Here is a 16,401-nt window from a genome sequence, read left to right as displayed (position 1 = left end):
GACAACACAACAGTATTATATTTACCTTTACTGTAGCTGCACCACAAGTGGGCAGTATGCAGTGGTGTACAGTAAGCTTTGGCGATCGTGACATCATCAGCACACATAAAATGTACGCGATAACATGTTGGCTTGTGCATACAATTTACAGTACAGTCTCTGGACATCATCATCACAGAGGTCATCCCTGATGATGTGAACCAGATATTTGACCTACCTCTACAACATTGTGCACCTTGTTTGCCAGATAAAAAGAGGTTCCTGCCACTTTCGGAAGCACTGCTGGAAGTATTTCCAGTCTTTTGAAACACTATGTCACTGTTAAGTTCTGCTGTAAAATGGTATGGATTATTGGAATGCCATAAAATATCTTTCTTTCAGTTTAATTTTGATTTCTGGGAACAGAAGGGCACACGGGCAGGATTGGGTGAATACGGAGGCTGTGGTCGCTGTGGACTCAAACAAAATGTGCTTTGGAAAATGGACACAATAGTGTCAAGTACACTTTGAGCCTATGTCAATGGACTAACCATAGGCCTACCCTACAATTGGTATGGTCCTTTAAGTCGAATGTCCACAGACAAACTAACACACCTTGTCAGCTGCCAGGATCCTGAAGGATGCCACAACTTGATCAGCGGTGTCCGTTTCAGCCGTCTCTCTGGTCATGAAATCAATGAATGACTGGAAGGAGACCAGGCCAGTGGCACTGGGGTCGACCAGTAGCATTATACGTGCAAACTCCACCTCTCCCTTAGAAAAAGAACAAAACAAAGGTGTGAAATAGTTTTTCACTGACCAAGTTTGTACATACAGTAACTTGTATATGAACATCAGTCATTACAAATACATAAAAAGAGAGGCCAGGTAAGAAGATAATGTGTATAGAAAACAAAGTAAATGCCAATAACTTCACAATAGCCCCTCCATTTCCATAGTGAATCAAGTACCCTACCAAGTCATAACCCATGGAGATGAGACAGGCTCTGAAGTCGTCAGTTTCCATTGCACCATTCTTCTTCTATAGTTGGCGGGGTAACACATCACATAGCGGCCACCATACAGGACATCAGGTAAGAGGAGCAAGAAGGTAGTGGGATCAAAACACAGGGAAGAGCACCGCTAGCACAGATAGGAAGAACACAAGCAGACAGACACAGGGCAACAACAACCATCCCAAACACCAGCAAACATCACCAAAGACACACAAAGGAAAGGAGAGAGAAAGATATACTTTAGGACAGTGTTTCCCAACCTGGGGTCTGGAACCCCTTTGCTTTGAGGTAGTCAAAAATAAAATGTAAAACATCTTGCACAAAATCATGACAACTCACTTTCCAGACCGTTTCTTAATGAATCCTTAACTAAATCTACTTATAGAAATACCTTTCATATCTTGTCATCAATCAAAAAAATATTCAAGTTTCTGACAGGAGCCAGAAATTGTTTTCATTTATTGTCTCTGCCTGTGTGTTCTCAATGTGATATAATATAAATCCAACACATCACAGTATTTGTTAACTGCATGTAATGAAGTTGTGATGAAGAAGTGTGTGTGTGTGGGGGGAGGGACTTTTATTGATGTTGACTAACGTTTTTATTGACGAAAAAGTATTCTACTGTATCTGTCAAAAGGACAAAAAACGTATTTCCATTGTAGTCTTTTCAGCACAAATGCATGTGTAAACTGAGTGCCATGTGTTTCGGGGCGGGGGGGGGTAGCAAAGACATACAGAACATATAATCACATACACATTGTCTACTACACAGTACAGCACATACTCTATAATACATTTAAGGTGCCAAGGCGTTATGTACTATGGTATTAAGAAATGCTAATAATGCAGGAAATGCATGAAGATAGTAACCTCCTGCTACACCAAGTTGCATAAACAGTCACATAAAAAGATGGCCTCTAGTTTACTCTAGCCTACATGGAATTATTACAGACAGTGCTGCAATCTCTGTAATGTTTTATGTGACTGCTGACAGGATAATCCTTACAGGTTTTCATTTGTTAGTGGTATTAAAGGAGGAGTTCACCCAAAAAAAGACTTATTTTCTATCAATTGCACACCCTATGAAGCCTTGAATCCATGGATTCTTTTTTGTTTTTGTCGCATTCCTAAGCTAATAATTTGATTCCCGTCTCCTACCGGCTAATGTATCCGGTAGGAGACACAAAGTAGATTATTTGTGTCTCCTACCAGAAATACACACGGTCATCAAATTATTGTCAATGCCACAAAAACAAAAATAAATCCATGAAATCAAGGCTTCATGGGGTGTGTAATTGATAGAAAATAAGTAATTTTTTGGGTGAACTCCTCCTTTAAGCATATCGTTACAGTACTAGTCTCCACCAATCTAAAGTCCAAACCGTAAAGATTTGGTAAGAATGGATGCGTTTTAACAAGAAAACTATAAAAGCTATAGGAAAGTGATAAGATCGAAAACACTCAAAGTTAAAGATAGATATAGCATTAGATATAGCATTCCACTGCACAGTACAATAATAACTACTGCCATTGTGTTATTATTTTGTCAGTCCCAATCCACAAGATGTTATTGGCAAGGTACACAGGGTCAAATACATAACAGTAGCCACAGAAGGTCAGACCTTGGGCGACAAACTTGGGACCTTCCATTCTCTAGACCTGTGTTGCTACCCACAAGGCTGTAATGCTGCGCTTAATACAGTATAGCTGAAAAGGGAGCTCAAGGGGTCTACTCGAGTGTTGCACTGTACCCGGTCAAAGTGGTTGAAGGAAGATCTGAACTCGTTCATCTGCTGCTGGCTGATGCCCTTGGCGTCGCGGGTCAGGATCTGGGTCTCGATCTCGTTGATGGTGCGGGCGATGGTGGTGAGGAGCAGCTCCCAGCCCACACGGATGTGCTGTTGATGTGGTGACAGGCAGGATAACTGTATTTATTATTTTAATCACACCTTTTTTATTTTCTCAGCAATTTAGTACAACACTGTCCCTGTTGCTGCTAACCAGTTACCAGCAGCTTATTTTCGCCCGACAGCGATTTGTTTGACAAAGAGAACATAACGGAAGCCAACTAACACCCTGCTGAGCAGCCCCCAGCCAGCCATTAGTGCAGCGACAAAAAACACAATCCCCTGCCGACTTCCCAACAGTGAACACAGCCAATTTCATTGACGTGCCGGGCCAAGCCGGAGGCACCACATAGTCTCCACAGTGGTGGGCGTGTACTTTACCCCTGCTGCGCCACCCAGACAAAATTACAAACTTGTGTTCAAGTTAGGGTTAGGTATTAGACTTGTCCATCAAATATGACAACGTTTTGATCCTCACGCCACCTAACTAAGATCCACAATGAATCGAAACGTCATACAGTATGTGATCGCACTTGAACAGTCTGATACAAAGTGAACACTGTGTATTGTATTGTGCATTTACATTGGATGTCTAAAAGTCTATTTGCATCTCATATTACTTTTTTGAGAGAAAAACAATTGCTTTTTGTTGTGAGTCTCTAAGCACATGTAGTATCACACTGGACACTGGATTGCTGTGATACAGACACAGGTTTGTGTGTCCCCATACTCCTATGTTTGTGTGTGTGTGCATGCGTGCGTGTGTGTGTGTTAGTCAGAGGGTCTATCATATCCATCCTCCCATACCTCCATGGTGTAGTTGGTGTGTTTGTTATCAAACACAAGCGACTCCTGGATGAGCTGGTGGTCTCCCTCCAACTTGTCAACGTTGGGCTTATAGGTGACAATGACGTGCTCACACTGCTTCAGCTGCGTCATCTGGTCCTCCAGAGTCCCGCCCAGCTCTAAAGCGCAGCGACCTACCTCCTGTCAGGAGAGCACACATAGAGGAGGCATTGTCATGATTCTGGACCAATAGGATTATAATCACAGTGGACGCTGATTTGACGATATACTGCATAACTGCTATACCTTTTTGGAATAAAGGGTGATATAATATCTACTTTTGCACTGATGTGATGCCATATGCTGAAAATAGTCGAGCTTGTAGATCTGCTATTTTCGGTGCACAAGACAGCACATGACAATTAAACATCAGGCATAAGATGGAGAAAACTCACCTCCATCCTGGCTGTTATCCAGGGTCCGATGAGGTTGGCCTGGGCAGCAAACTGCCGTCTCATTCTCTCGTGGGAATGCTGACGTGCCATCTCTTCCTGGAGAGCACTATCTCTCTGTGGAACCAGCTTCTTCACCTACAAAACGCATAAATAGTGTAAATTCTGAGTTGGCCACTTGACTCATTTATCTATACATCCAGCAGTAAAGTGTTTCTATTTTGATAATGCACTTTACAGCTTACTGTACACGGGTGCTGACTAATAATAATAAATATACTAGAACACCACTTTGTTTTGAGGCGAGCCTGTCCAGGTTCTTGATCTGTACTGAACTACCAAAATGACCAGTGTGCATGTGAGTTTGCATGGGAGTTTCAAAACCAACGGTACCTTATCCCACTTGTTGAGGAGATCTTCGGTGGTGAGAGTGCTGTAAGGGTTGGTGATGTTGGCCTTGATGCCATAGCTCTGAGATATCTTCTGAACCTCACTGTGGATGCCCAATATTGCCTGTCTCTCTCCATCTGCCTGAGGAAGAGTGGCTTTGAACTGCTCATGAGCTGCGATTAAACTCTGGAAGGACCAAAATAACTGGAATGAGGAAAAGCTTCTTTTGGGAGCATTTATAAAAAGGAATACACTCTGAAGAGTTAAATTATCACTCCCAATTTTGCTGTGCAGAATGATACGCTGTATAATAGTCAATGAGCCTACCTGTACTTCCTCAATGGTGTGCACAATAAACATATCTTGCAGGTCCTCCATGGCTCCCTCCATCCAGTTGTTGAAAGGTGCTGACCTCTTGGCAAATTCTATGAACAGCTGATCGATGGTCTCCAGTAGCTTCTCTGTCCGCTGCGAAAATCAGAAACAAAACACTAAACCCAGTTCATTGTCATGCTCACGCCATGGACCTACAGCACAGAGAAGTCATCAAATCACACACACGTCCCCAAGACTAACATCCCCTCATCATTGAAATGACTAATCTCTTACTGACCACCGAATTTGGCCACGGAGGGCCAGGCCATTTTAGAGATGCCGTTACACTCAGGGTGGGGCGTTGGGGAGTGGAGACTGAAAAGCACACGCTGTCCCTGTCAGTCAGGCTAATCCTAGGCCCTGTTCCTGGGCCCTCGCTCATTTGCAGGTCCAGAACGACACACACAGATCAGAGGGGCTCAAGGGAAGTGGCTAGTGGGCTTTCTGCCAGACACATCCTGGTCAGACGTGCTGTAAATCTATGTCCCCTTTATCCCCTCCAACCACCCATTTTACCTGCTTATCTGGGTCAGGGCGCTTAGAGGGAGGGTCCAATTATCTACCCCTCCTGAGTCATGTATTTCCTGCTCAGATCTCATCTACTGACATTTGCATTGATATTTTTGTTCACCATTTCTTTGGTATCTTGTGAGATTTTGCCACATCGCTTGAGGCTACTATGGAATTTTACTGCACTCTTGTGGGGACTTGCTAGAATAACATGGGAAAGCCTTAGTTACTGGGGAAAACCTTTCCAGTTAACTCCCCACTGGCTGACTAGAATAGATAAAACACTCAAACATCCAGATCATGGTGGAATTTCCCACCTCTGTGTATGTGAGAAGAATTGTTAGTTGGTCACTGTTTGACTATGGCTCATTACTTAGTTCGAGTTATTTTCTACGCCAGGCCAAAGGCAGGGACAGATATTGTTTTCGCCTGTGTGTCTGGCCCTGTATAAACACAATTGACACAAGGCATTAACGATTAGCATTCTTTATAACAGCCTTTTCCCCGTTGCCCCTTGCCTTTTTTTTTACTTTCTTTTATTCTGTTTTTAGAACAGGCAGGTCATGTTGGGCATCACATTACATTAAATGAGTACATTTCAGGTATATTTAACACTCATTATGCTGTGGGCTATTCAGTCCAGAGGAGATGGATCCTAAGCTAAAGCAACTTCAGTCCTTTTATAGAAAGATCTCAGTTTGTTTGTCCTTGATGGTAAAGTCCATGGTAATTTGCCAGTAGATATTCCAATGTTTTACTGCTGACAGCAGTGGTGAGCAGGTTCCCAAATATTGCAGAAAAAAATAAATATAAGAAAGAAAGTACATACATAGAGAAATAAAATACAGGTAATAAAATATACAAAAAAGTATATCATATAAAAATATAATTCATGCAATGTACCTCCACACATAGCAGATTCACATACTCGTACCTACATACAGATATATATTTATATATATTCGAACCCCTACATCTTTAAAGATCCTTCACAGAATATCCATTTTCATATATAATATCCATTTTAACCAGTATTTATAAAATGTATCCATACAGAGTCTTACAGAATATGTGAGTTTCTCCATTTCGTATATGTTCTGTACAATGGCTATCCACTCCCCCCCTTGTTGGTGGGTTTTTGTCCAGCCATTTCCTGGTTATAGCCTTCTTTCTGGCTACCAATAGTATTTTGAGAAGGTACTTATCTGCAGTGCTAAATTTGGTTGGTACAGTATGTTACTCAGGTAAATATTGGTAAAAGTACATTCAAGCTCAGAACCCATTATTGTGTTGATATCTGATACAATCTCTAGCCAGTAGTTTTGGGTTACTGGACAGTCCCAGAATATATGGAAGTGGTCAGCCATTGTATTATAGCAATCTCTCCAACAATTCCTTGACTCTGGTGTACCATTCTGTAAGTATTTTCTCCTTGGAGTAATAAAGAAACTAATCATGTTCTTCCATGAGAACTCTCTCCAAAGGCCAGAGCTAGTAGTGGTGGATAGTACATTACATATATTCAGCCATTCATCCTCTGTTAGGGTCATGCCTGCCTCTTTTTCCCATTTAAGTTTAACATAGAAAGTGGAGTGGTTCTTAGTGGTCTGTATACTTGAATAGATTCTTGATACACATTTTTTGGGTGGTATTACCTTTATAAGCATCAATGAAAATGTTGATGAGGTCTGTTTAACTTTTCTCAGCCATTATATTTTTGTCAAAATGATGCCTTAACTGCAAATATCTGTAGAAATCCTGTTTCTCTAGGTTGTGGTTATCAAGGTATTGGAAGCTGGAAGATGAAATCAGACAGTACGCTGTAATACCATACCGATTCCATCGTTTAAACCTAGAGTCCAGCTTCGCTGGTGTAAAGTCTTTATCATATGCCACCCATTTTAATAAACATACCTCTTTCTATTTTTGGGTCTCTACATTCTTTAAAGCAGATATTTAGGGGGACCTTTCTCCAATTACTTATTTCTTTTGTGTGCTTCCTCATGAGAGTTGTATCACCCAGTATGGCCTGGCCCTGTGCCTTTTCATACATGCTCATAATGCTACAACAATGTCATCAAATGCACCGCATAGACACAGTGATGGAGGGAGGTAGTAGGAGGATGCCTCCTGGTGGAGATTTGTATTCCACTGAGCACCCCTTTTTGTTTTCAGTGTTACCCATATCCAACAAACAAACTGAACAACCAAACACTTTTCCAATGAAACAACCTCCATCAGTGTTAACCTCACCTCCAGGGCCTCTCTCCTCTTTTGGGTCAGGGTTCCCAGCTGGTCCCACAAGTCACAGATGCTCTGGCAGCGCTGGTTCACAGCAGCCACATCGTGATAGTCCAGCTCACTAGGACAAACATTGTGATAAAATCGTGACAACTTTGTTTTGAGTTAAACCACAAGCGTTTCAAAGTGCTGGGAGTGTTGAGCCAAAGAAGCTTCTTTTGCTGGATTGAAACTATAGAAAGCAGGTATTGAAATAAACACAATTGCTACAGTAAAGTCCACAAAGGAAAATAATCTTCAGTAAATGGTTCCCTTTTTTGTGTCTACAGAGTGAGCTTCAACCACTTCTTGAAACACATGCCCAAAAATAATCAATAAGCTACTGAAATGATATAGTCTATCTACAATGGTAAACATAAGCATAGGGATCTTACAGTTAAAGGACGACTTCACCCATTTTCAACCCATCTATATAATTGGTCCTCACTAATGCGCATGATAAATGGTACAATTTTTTTCGACTCTGTGGCTCAGAGGGCTGTGGACAGTTCAGAATCCCGTCTAACAGTGACATCGATGGGGAATCCAGGCTAATAGAAACTGTAGGCTTTCTATTCCTGCAAAGTTGCAATGCAATAATAGAAGTCATTGTTCTCGCATTAATACAAATCGAAATAAACATTTGAAATCTTGTTGGAAAAAAGTAATCCTGCCTAACAATGTCACTGGTAGATGGGTTTCTGGACTGTCCAGTACTCCTATGAGACACAGACCGAGTAGGAAAAAAGGGTACCATTTTATTATGAGCATTAGTGAGGACCAATTAAATGAAGATGGGTTGAAAATGGGTGAAGTTGTCCTTTAACACTCTATGCAATAGAATAGTGCAGACATGTAAAAACAGCAACAGTACTGTTTAGCCAAAATATGGTGCATTGATTAAATCAAATTGGTGAGGTTGGATTTTACAATTCCATACTGCACGAGCCAATAGTTTGCCTACTTTTTTTTGCCAAACTTTAAACGGTTATTTTAAAAATCTACGTTCTTGGGGATTACCCTGGGTAACATTTGAAGCTACAATGACTGATAGTAAAAAGTCAAAGACTAACTTCTGAAAGGCAAAAGCGAGAGCACAATTATGACTGATAAAAGGCAGTGTAATTATATTGCAGATACAATACATTCCCCACACACTTATTCATAAAACAAAAGCAGATCCATTTGGAGGAGTTTAGTGAAATGGTAAAACATTGCACAAAGCAGAACTTGACCAGTCACAGCATAAGAAAAAAAAGTTGTGGTAAGACCTTGATTTGAATTAGATTCACTCAAGTATTCCTTGATAATTGGTGAGTGGATAGCCAAAGCCTGTTTTGCTAGCTTCCAGTTATAAAGCAGGGACTATGAATTAAATGCATACGATTTTTTTTTGTTGCATTTTATGCACACACAGACCCAAATTATTCTATTCACTTCCAACCTTGCACCCAGAACCTGCAACTTATCTAGCCTGCCAACACGTGAAGAGGGGGGAATACAATTAACTCAGTCTAGGGTTATTAAAGGGTTTGTCCGTCTTTAAAGTTCGATGAACTGAATACACAGGACCTCAATGGAAATAAGCCATAGTCTTTTTTGGGTTATCATTTTAGCATCCTTTTGTATAAATCTGTACCTCTGTGCTTGAGCTTTTTTTTTTTACAAAGTATTCAATCAAATCACCAAGTAAAAATCAAGTCACCAGACAGAGATTAAAGGCAGTAAAGTTATTTATTACATTCTTAGTTTCCAAGATGGGTAGGCAGCAGAATCACAAGTGTGGCATCATTACCTGGTGAGAAAGAGAGATGTTAATACATGTAGTCACAATAAAATAGTAAATGTAGTCACAACTCATATTAAAAAGTAATCAATGATAGTGATAGAATTACCAGGAGACACCTTTAAGCCATCACCCTATTGAACCAAGTTGGAACCTTCTTTGACTTGAAGTCGGGAATGAAGGCTTCAGGATTATCAAGCAGCTGGCCAGCCACAGAGTCACTGGGGATCGTTGAAGAGAGAGGCTTACCAAGATCCATCTTTCCAGCATTCTCAAACCAAGCTGGAATGAAGGTGTCAGGATGGTCAAGCAGCTTCTGGCTGGATGCATGGTAACTGGGGAACTTTGGAGGGTGGGCAGGTCCACCGGTGCCCTTTGGAGAGTGGGCAGGTCCACTGGGGCGCTTTGGAGGGCGGGCAGGTCCACCGGGGCCCTTTGGAGGGTGGGCAGGTCCACCGGTGCCCTTTGGAGGGTGGGCAGGTCGACCGTGGTGCTTTGCATGGTGGGCAGGTCTAAGAGGGGAAAGGGGAACACCGTACCTCTCATAGTGAACATCTTTCCAATGGTCTCTGCCCTCCTCGTACTCTGTCGAGAAGTGGCTGATGGTGCCTGGTATTTGGCCAATCAATAAGTGAGCATACCGTCCTGCATATGGAGGTCTGGGTGGCACTGGTCTTAATGGAGACACAGCTAGCATCTCTTCTGGAGTCCCTCCTGGCTGTGCAGAAGCTTCAGAGCTTGAATAAAGCCAAGGCACAGGAGGCAGCCCAGAGCTCTGCTCTTCCTCTTCATTACTGCCATGTTCCAAGTTCACTTCAAATTGAGTCAGCACACCTGGCTCTGGGTAACCTGGTAGCTCTGGATAAACCGGTGGCTCTGGGTATGGTACGAACAGTGGCTCCGATAGAAGTGGTAAACTTGGTGGTGAAGTTGGCTCCACGTGTAAATCAATGTGAGTCACCCCACCACTGAGTTTTGGTGGCAATTGTATAGTAATGTCCGGCTCAGGGTGTAGACCTTGTGAAGGATAAGGCCCCACGTTTATATCAAGTTCACCGAATGTAGCAAACTCATCCAGGCCGGGTGAAGGCATTATACTTAATGGTATGTGTACATCATAACGACTCCAATCAACTACTCCATCAGGTGGTAGAAGTGGCAGACTTTGTGAATTAAGGTCAAAAAGTATATCAATGTGAGTCGCAGGGTCACCGGGTTCTGATGAGAACACATCTGCTGGCACTTGGATAGAAATGTCCGGCTTAAAGTGTAGTTCTGGTGAAGGATAAGGCTCCACGTTTACATCAATGGCACCTATCGCACTCAACTCACTCAGGCCTGATGAAGGCATTAGAGGTGCTGATATGTGTACATCAAAATCAGGTTCTCCGCCATGTGGCTGCGATGGAGGCCTTAGACTTGGAAAGTTCACATTAACATTAGGTGCCTCCGCTTCATAATATGGTGGATACAGACTTGGGAAATTCACTGCAATATGTGGCGCTCCAAATGGTGAATACATATCTGGGAAGTTTACATCAAGATGAACTGGCTTATCTTGATGATAAGGATACCAACTTCGGGGACCTGGGGGAAATAAAGTTACATTTTAAAAGTTGTAAAGAGCAGTAGGGGGAGACCGGGGACAAAAGTAACACTCAATATTTCTAATTAGGAACAAGCTAGAGGGGTGAGACTTCTTGCGCACATGCTCAGTAGGGTCCTCTCTCTGCCTATGGAAGGATAATTTCATCTCAGCAGAAGTTCAACAAAAAACTGATTTTGAGGTGTAAACATACATTTTTGAGTGTATGGTATTTTCCTTCTGCTGTCTAAGATAAGATGTCAGCTGATTTAAACTTAGATTAATTGCATCTCTATGTTATTGGTCACAAATTAACATCAGCAGCCTATGCTAGTATAGGTGTTTCTAGCTAGAATATGGGTTTTATCATGGTTGACCCATCGGGGGCAATTGTAACAAAGTGACCGGGGTCAATTGTAACATGTGTTTTCAATGCAAGCAGATTTCGTGTCTGGGATTACATACTTTAGTGAATAAACATATTTCACTAAATGTCACTACATTTCAAAGTAAAAATACATTTAAATAAAAGACATACATGTGAAAAAACAATTGAAAAATAAATTGAATAAAAATACAAATAGTAATTATGTATATAAAACATTTGTAAGTATATATGTTAAATTATAACAAATACATATTACTTAGTGATGTGCTTTTATTTGAGATAAGTGTGTTAATATGACTTATTTTCCCAACCACTGTTACAACTGCCCCCAATCGTAACACTGTGACTCATTGCATTCAAATATATTTCATTCTTGTCCTTATTAGTGAAAGCTTAAAAATGTTATTAATTAGGGCACACATGTTTCTTATAGCAAAAGATGACTAGGATATTTCAAGTAGTCTGTGAATTATGAAGGCAAATACAAAAAGTGTTACTTTCGTCCCCGATCTCCCCTATATGGGTCCAATCTGAGAATTATGTCTGTCAGTTCAAAAGTACCAACCTGGAGGCGAGCAACAAACATTCCAGCTCAGCAGCACAAAGCTCCACCTACAGTAACAAAGGAAAACAAAGTCAGAAAGTCCAACAGCAATATAAAAGTTAAAAACATACAAGGGAAACGTTGAGCACAAGAAAAACAATCCTACCCCAAGAGAAGCCACACAGCCATTGTGCCAGGGAGCTGAAGTGCTGTTGATGGGCCATTGAGTCACCTTTATGAAAAACACAAGTAGCCTGTGTCCAATCACAGACTGATTAGGTAACTACAGACACCTGTAAGTCATTGGTAATACTGAATATGGAAAAGTCAAAGAACCTTTTCTGTGCTCATTAGTTTTACTTCACTCACTGAAAAAGTATAAAGGATAACATTGCAGTTTACTTGCAGGACATCAATACAGCAAAATACAATGATTTTACCAGTAAACATTTTGACAATTAAAATTGAAATAATAACTTTTATTGCACTCATAATTGTCATCATCATCTTAAAGATAAGGGATGATATTTTAGATCATTGTGTTTAAATCTGGTTCATGGATGGACTTCGTCACAATTCAATCTCCAATCTAGCTTGTCAACACTTAAACTCTGTACATTGTCAAACAAAGCTAAAATTAGAAAAGGGCAGGTCTTTACCAGGCGCAAATTTCGGAAGGCAGTCATAGCCAATTGGATTGGAATCTGAGAAATCGGACTGATACCTGTACATCTTGATCACAGACTCCAGAGATAATGGCCCTCATCCTATATTCAAATTGGCTAATGGGAGGGTGGGCCGGCCGGCCGGCAAACGGACCTCTGACACAGCCCAATGCAGCTACGCCTATGCCTAAATATGGAGTGTGTTGTCTAACCTGACCCAGAATTGGAATGACACTTTGACCCAGTATTCATTCATTCCTTCTTTGATACAATGAATGAATGAATGAATGAATGAAATCTTTATTTTGAACATGTTAAAATTAGTTAAAAAATGTAAAATAAATGCATAATAAAAAAAATCAAAACAGCCTCTCAGGCAACAACAAAACTGTAATTCTTCATGTTCAAAAAGGAGTAGGATGAAGTATAAAACGTATTCAATCCTACCTCTTCGTTCCGCTTACTTCAGCGTCTTCTCATCCTTTTTCATATACCAACATGGCATACATTTAAACAAACCAAATCTTTCAAATTAAACAAATAATGAAATAAAGTAATTCATATATATAAACTTACAAGTATGTACATATTCTATAAATATAGAATATTATAACATAACATATATGGGCACAAAAGGGGGCATATACTAATGACATCAGCGATCTCCATATATGGGCTGCTGGGCATCAAAGGGACAAGGACTGACAGATACAGAGATCCGGTTGTCCATAGTCAGAGATCCGACCTCTATGCCCTCTATGCCCATATATGTTCATATACACCAAACACTATGACCCAGACATATTGGTTGGATCGGCCCGAACCCTAGATGAACCTTTAGTTTATCAAACTTGCTCAGACTGAAAAAGGGCGTACGACGAGATCACCGTAACTTTCGGGATTTATCATTCCATCATCTCTTTGACTTGAGCGTAGGACCCGGCCCGCTCAAATCTCACGTCAGGTCTCCAGGACCTGTACGCAAATGTTTTACATCTTAGACATGCGGTGCAGCATAGTCTGACAGGCCTCTGAACACATGTATCCACTCCAAAATGTATATCTAACACACTAATAAATAATCCCTGTGAAAATATGACATTTTGTAAAGGCATACATGGATACGCCTAGATATTTCCAAGTGACATAATAGCAACAATCTAACATATTTGCAATGTAATAAGTTAGGTGCTTAATCATTCACCCATTTAAACAAGTGCTTTAACGGTCATTCAGATCTGTACAATTGCAGATCTGGCTCAGACCTAGGCAATACAAGTACTTAAACACGAGGGGACTTTTGGGAGTCGGGACCGGCGCCGCTGTAATCTTTTCATGGAGAGTGAGCTCTCCAAACGTATACAGTAGCTACGTCCTTGGAGTTATGAGCAAGAAGGGTTAAGGATATAATAAACCCAATGCTACATACCTGAGCACAGGGCACAGGTGATCTTCACGTTGTAGGTTTGGGCCACCGGGACCTCAGCGGGAGATCGGAGATAGGTAACCATCCCATCACACACCAGCCATCATCCATTAATGTTTACGCATTCACCAATCACTCCATAAACGTTCAGATCATGACTGGCTTACCAGGCGATCTCTCATAAACGTGGTGTTACGGCGGCCCGTGACTCACAGAAGGGCCTGAATGTCCCCCCACTTAACTATACCTCCGTGGAATCAAAGTGCACCGTGGCATGTGTGATCATGGATCCGATTCCTTATTAATCGAGGTGAAAACATGCAAATACAATCTTATTGTAGGCTGCTACAGCATGGAGTAGGCTGTGGCTGACATCTCACCAACTGTGTTAGAACAGCATTTTAGGTTTGTCGGGTCCATAACATAGTGGGTGCCGTCCGGGTACGTCTTTCTTTTTTCTTTTTTTATGTCGGCTCCACTCGGATCTCGGAACCAATTTCAGGGGTCCATTAGGGTTTGGGTCCGTCATTTTGAACCTGTGAAGAGCTATGTGTATAATATCTGATTTAATATGTTCACTATTTATTCTGACTTCCTTATTACTAAGTGATGTTTATTGAAATGCAATGTTTCATGTAGTTCTTCACTATAGAGCAGCGCTACTCAACCCGCGGCCCGCGGTCTTGGCGGCCCCCTCATGTTTTTTTTTTTTTTTTTTTTAATTTTTAAGCACAGGATAAAAATATACATTTCCGTTCAAATATATGGGTTGCTAAAACATTTTTCAAAAACAAACAGACAGACATACATACAGGTGCGTCAATGCATAGTTTTCTATGCATTTCGGGTTTTTGGGGGGGTTTGACCCCCACATTTTTCCGGGCGCGCGTTACCTTAGCTTTTGCTGAACTGATGCCACTGGACATACAGACAAAATAAACTGGTACAGTGAAAAGAATATGATGTGTTACAAAATCAAAAAATCCAAAATAGGACCGTAATTTTTATGGCGGCCCCTTGGACTTTTGGTATTTTGCTGAGTGGCCCCTGAGCCATCTTAAGTTGAGTAGCCCTGCTATAGAGTAAGCTTGAATTTCCCTTAAATAGAAAGTCTGAAAATTACTTTAACATTTACAATCTATTCTTTATCCATCACGTCACCGTCGAACCCCCCCCCCAGCTTATGTCCCCCGATATTTTCCCTCATGCCGGCTCGCTTGACACAGGGGATACATGACTGCTTTATTTTATAAAACAGCAGTGGCTGAATTTCTCCACTCGAGCGTGCACTGCGCCCTGCTCTGTAATGGGTTAAATTAATATACAAAACGTATTCCATTCTTGAGATGTGGTGTCATTCATGCACTATTTAACAAAGATTATACCGTCACGGCATACAAGGTAATCTCATTGGCAAACACTGTAGGACTGCAGTTTCCACGGTGTGCATACAGTTGGGCTTGTATGCAAGTAGGTGCGTGTGTGTGTGTGCGTGTGTGTGTGTGTGTGTGTGTGTGTGTGTGTGTGTGTTAGGGCATTCACCGAATAGTCGAATATTCGAATATCAAACCGACTATTCGACTATCAAACCACTATTCGATTATTCTATTTAAAAAAAAAAGGAAAAAAAAATGTTATATTTTTTTAGTGGCTTTTCTACAGCAGACACACAGCTGTGAGCTCTGGTGTGACGTCAACTCGCATTCCTTGAGTCAAGTCATCAATGCCATTGAAAAAAAAAAAAAAAAAAAAAAAAAATTATAATCAAATGGATTAATAGAATATTCGAATACTTATAGGTCGAATAATTCGAATGCTAAAAATCACTATTCGTGAATGCCCTAGTGTGTGTGTGTGTGTGTGTGTGTGTGTGTGTGTGTGTGTGTGTGTGTGTGTGTGTGAGGAAGCAGAGATGACAGGTCAGGCTGGGAAAACTTTCCACGTAGGAGAAGTTGCTCTTTCTTATTGGCTTTCCATACTTCATGACGTAAAATCGGGAAGTTTCGAGAATATTTAGGGCGTGTTATTTAAATGACTGCCACCAGACAGCCACCAGATTTAAAAACACACTGTCCATTCTTATGCTATGATTGCAGGATACAACCCTTTGATAAATCACCTGTGTGCCCTGTCGTAAACTGATTCCTGGGCTTGAATTTAAGCTGGTTTCTACATTCCATTGATAAATGAGGGTGTGTCAGAATGTGTACTGATTTGTGTGAGTTTTGGACAACATTTATACTTGGCAAAATGGCGGAAAATTTACTCACAAATGGCCCAAGGTGTTATGGGGAGTTGTGTCATGATCCAAGGAATCCAGATTTTGATTGTATGACCTATGGTTCAAGAGTTATAGGCCAAAATGTGAA

The 16,401-nt window shown here is 41.1% G+C and overlaps 1 protein-coding gene across 1 annotated transcript in view; it reads right to left on the bottom strand.

Annotated features, from left to right (window-relative positions):
* Window positions 1-16,401, bottom strand: part of actn2b (actinin, alpha 2b) — a 34,974-nt gene that overhangs the window by 1,544 nt on the left and 17,029 nt on the right. Inside the window, exons 13-20 of the mRNA XM_080450208.1 lie at window positions 7,612-7,720; window positions 4,801-4,941; window positions 4,477-4,659; window positions 4,087-4,221; window positions 3,653-3,832; window positions 2,750-2,896; window positions 956-1,021; window positions 595-753 (exon numbers count right to left, since the gene is read on the bottom strand). Of these exons, the coding sequence (XP_080306334.1) occupies window positions 595-753; window positions 956-1,021; window positions 2,750-2,896; window positions 3,653-3,832; window positions 4,087-4,221; window positions 4,477-4,659; window positions 4,801-4,941; window positions 7,612-7,720 (1,120 nt within the window). The remainder of the gene's footprint in view (window positions 1-594; window positions 754-955; window positions 1,022-2,749; window positions 2,897-3,652; window positions 3,833-4,086; window positions 4,222-4,476; window positions 4,660-4,800; window positions 4,942-7,611; window positions 7,721-16,401) is intronic.

The sequence above is a fragment of the Gymnoscopelus braueri genome (assembly GCF_963280865.1).
Source record: "Gymnoscopelus braueri genome assembly, chromosome: 14".
NCBI classification, from domain to species: Eukaryota; Metazoa; Chordata; class Actinopteri; order Myctophiformes; family Myctophidae; genus Gymnoscopelus; species Gymnoscopelus braueri.
The sequence above is the reverse complement of the archived record's forward strand: the minus strand, read 5'-3'. Positions and strand labels throughout refer to the sequence as shown.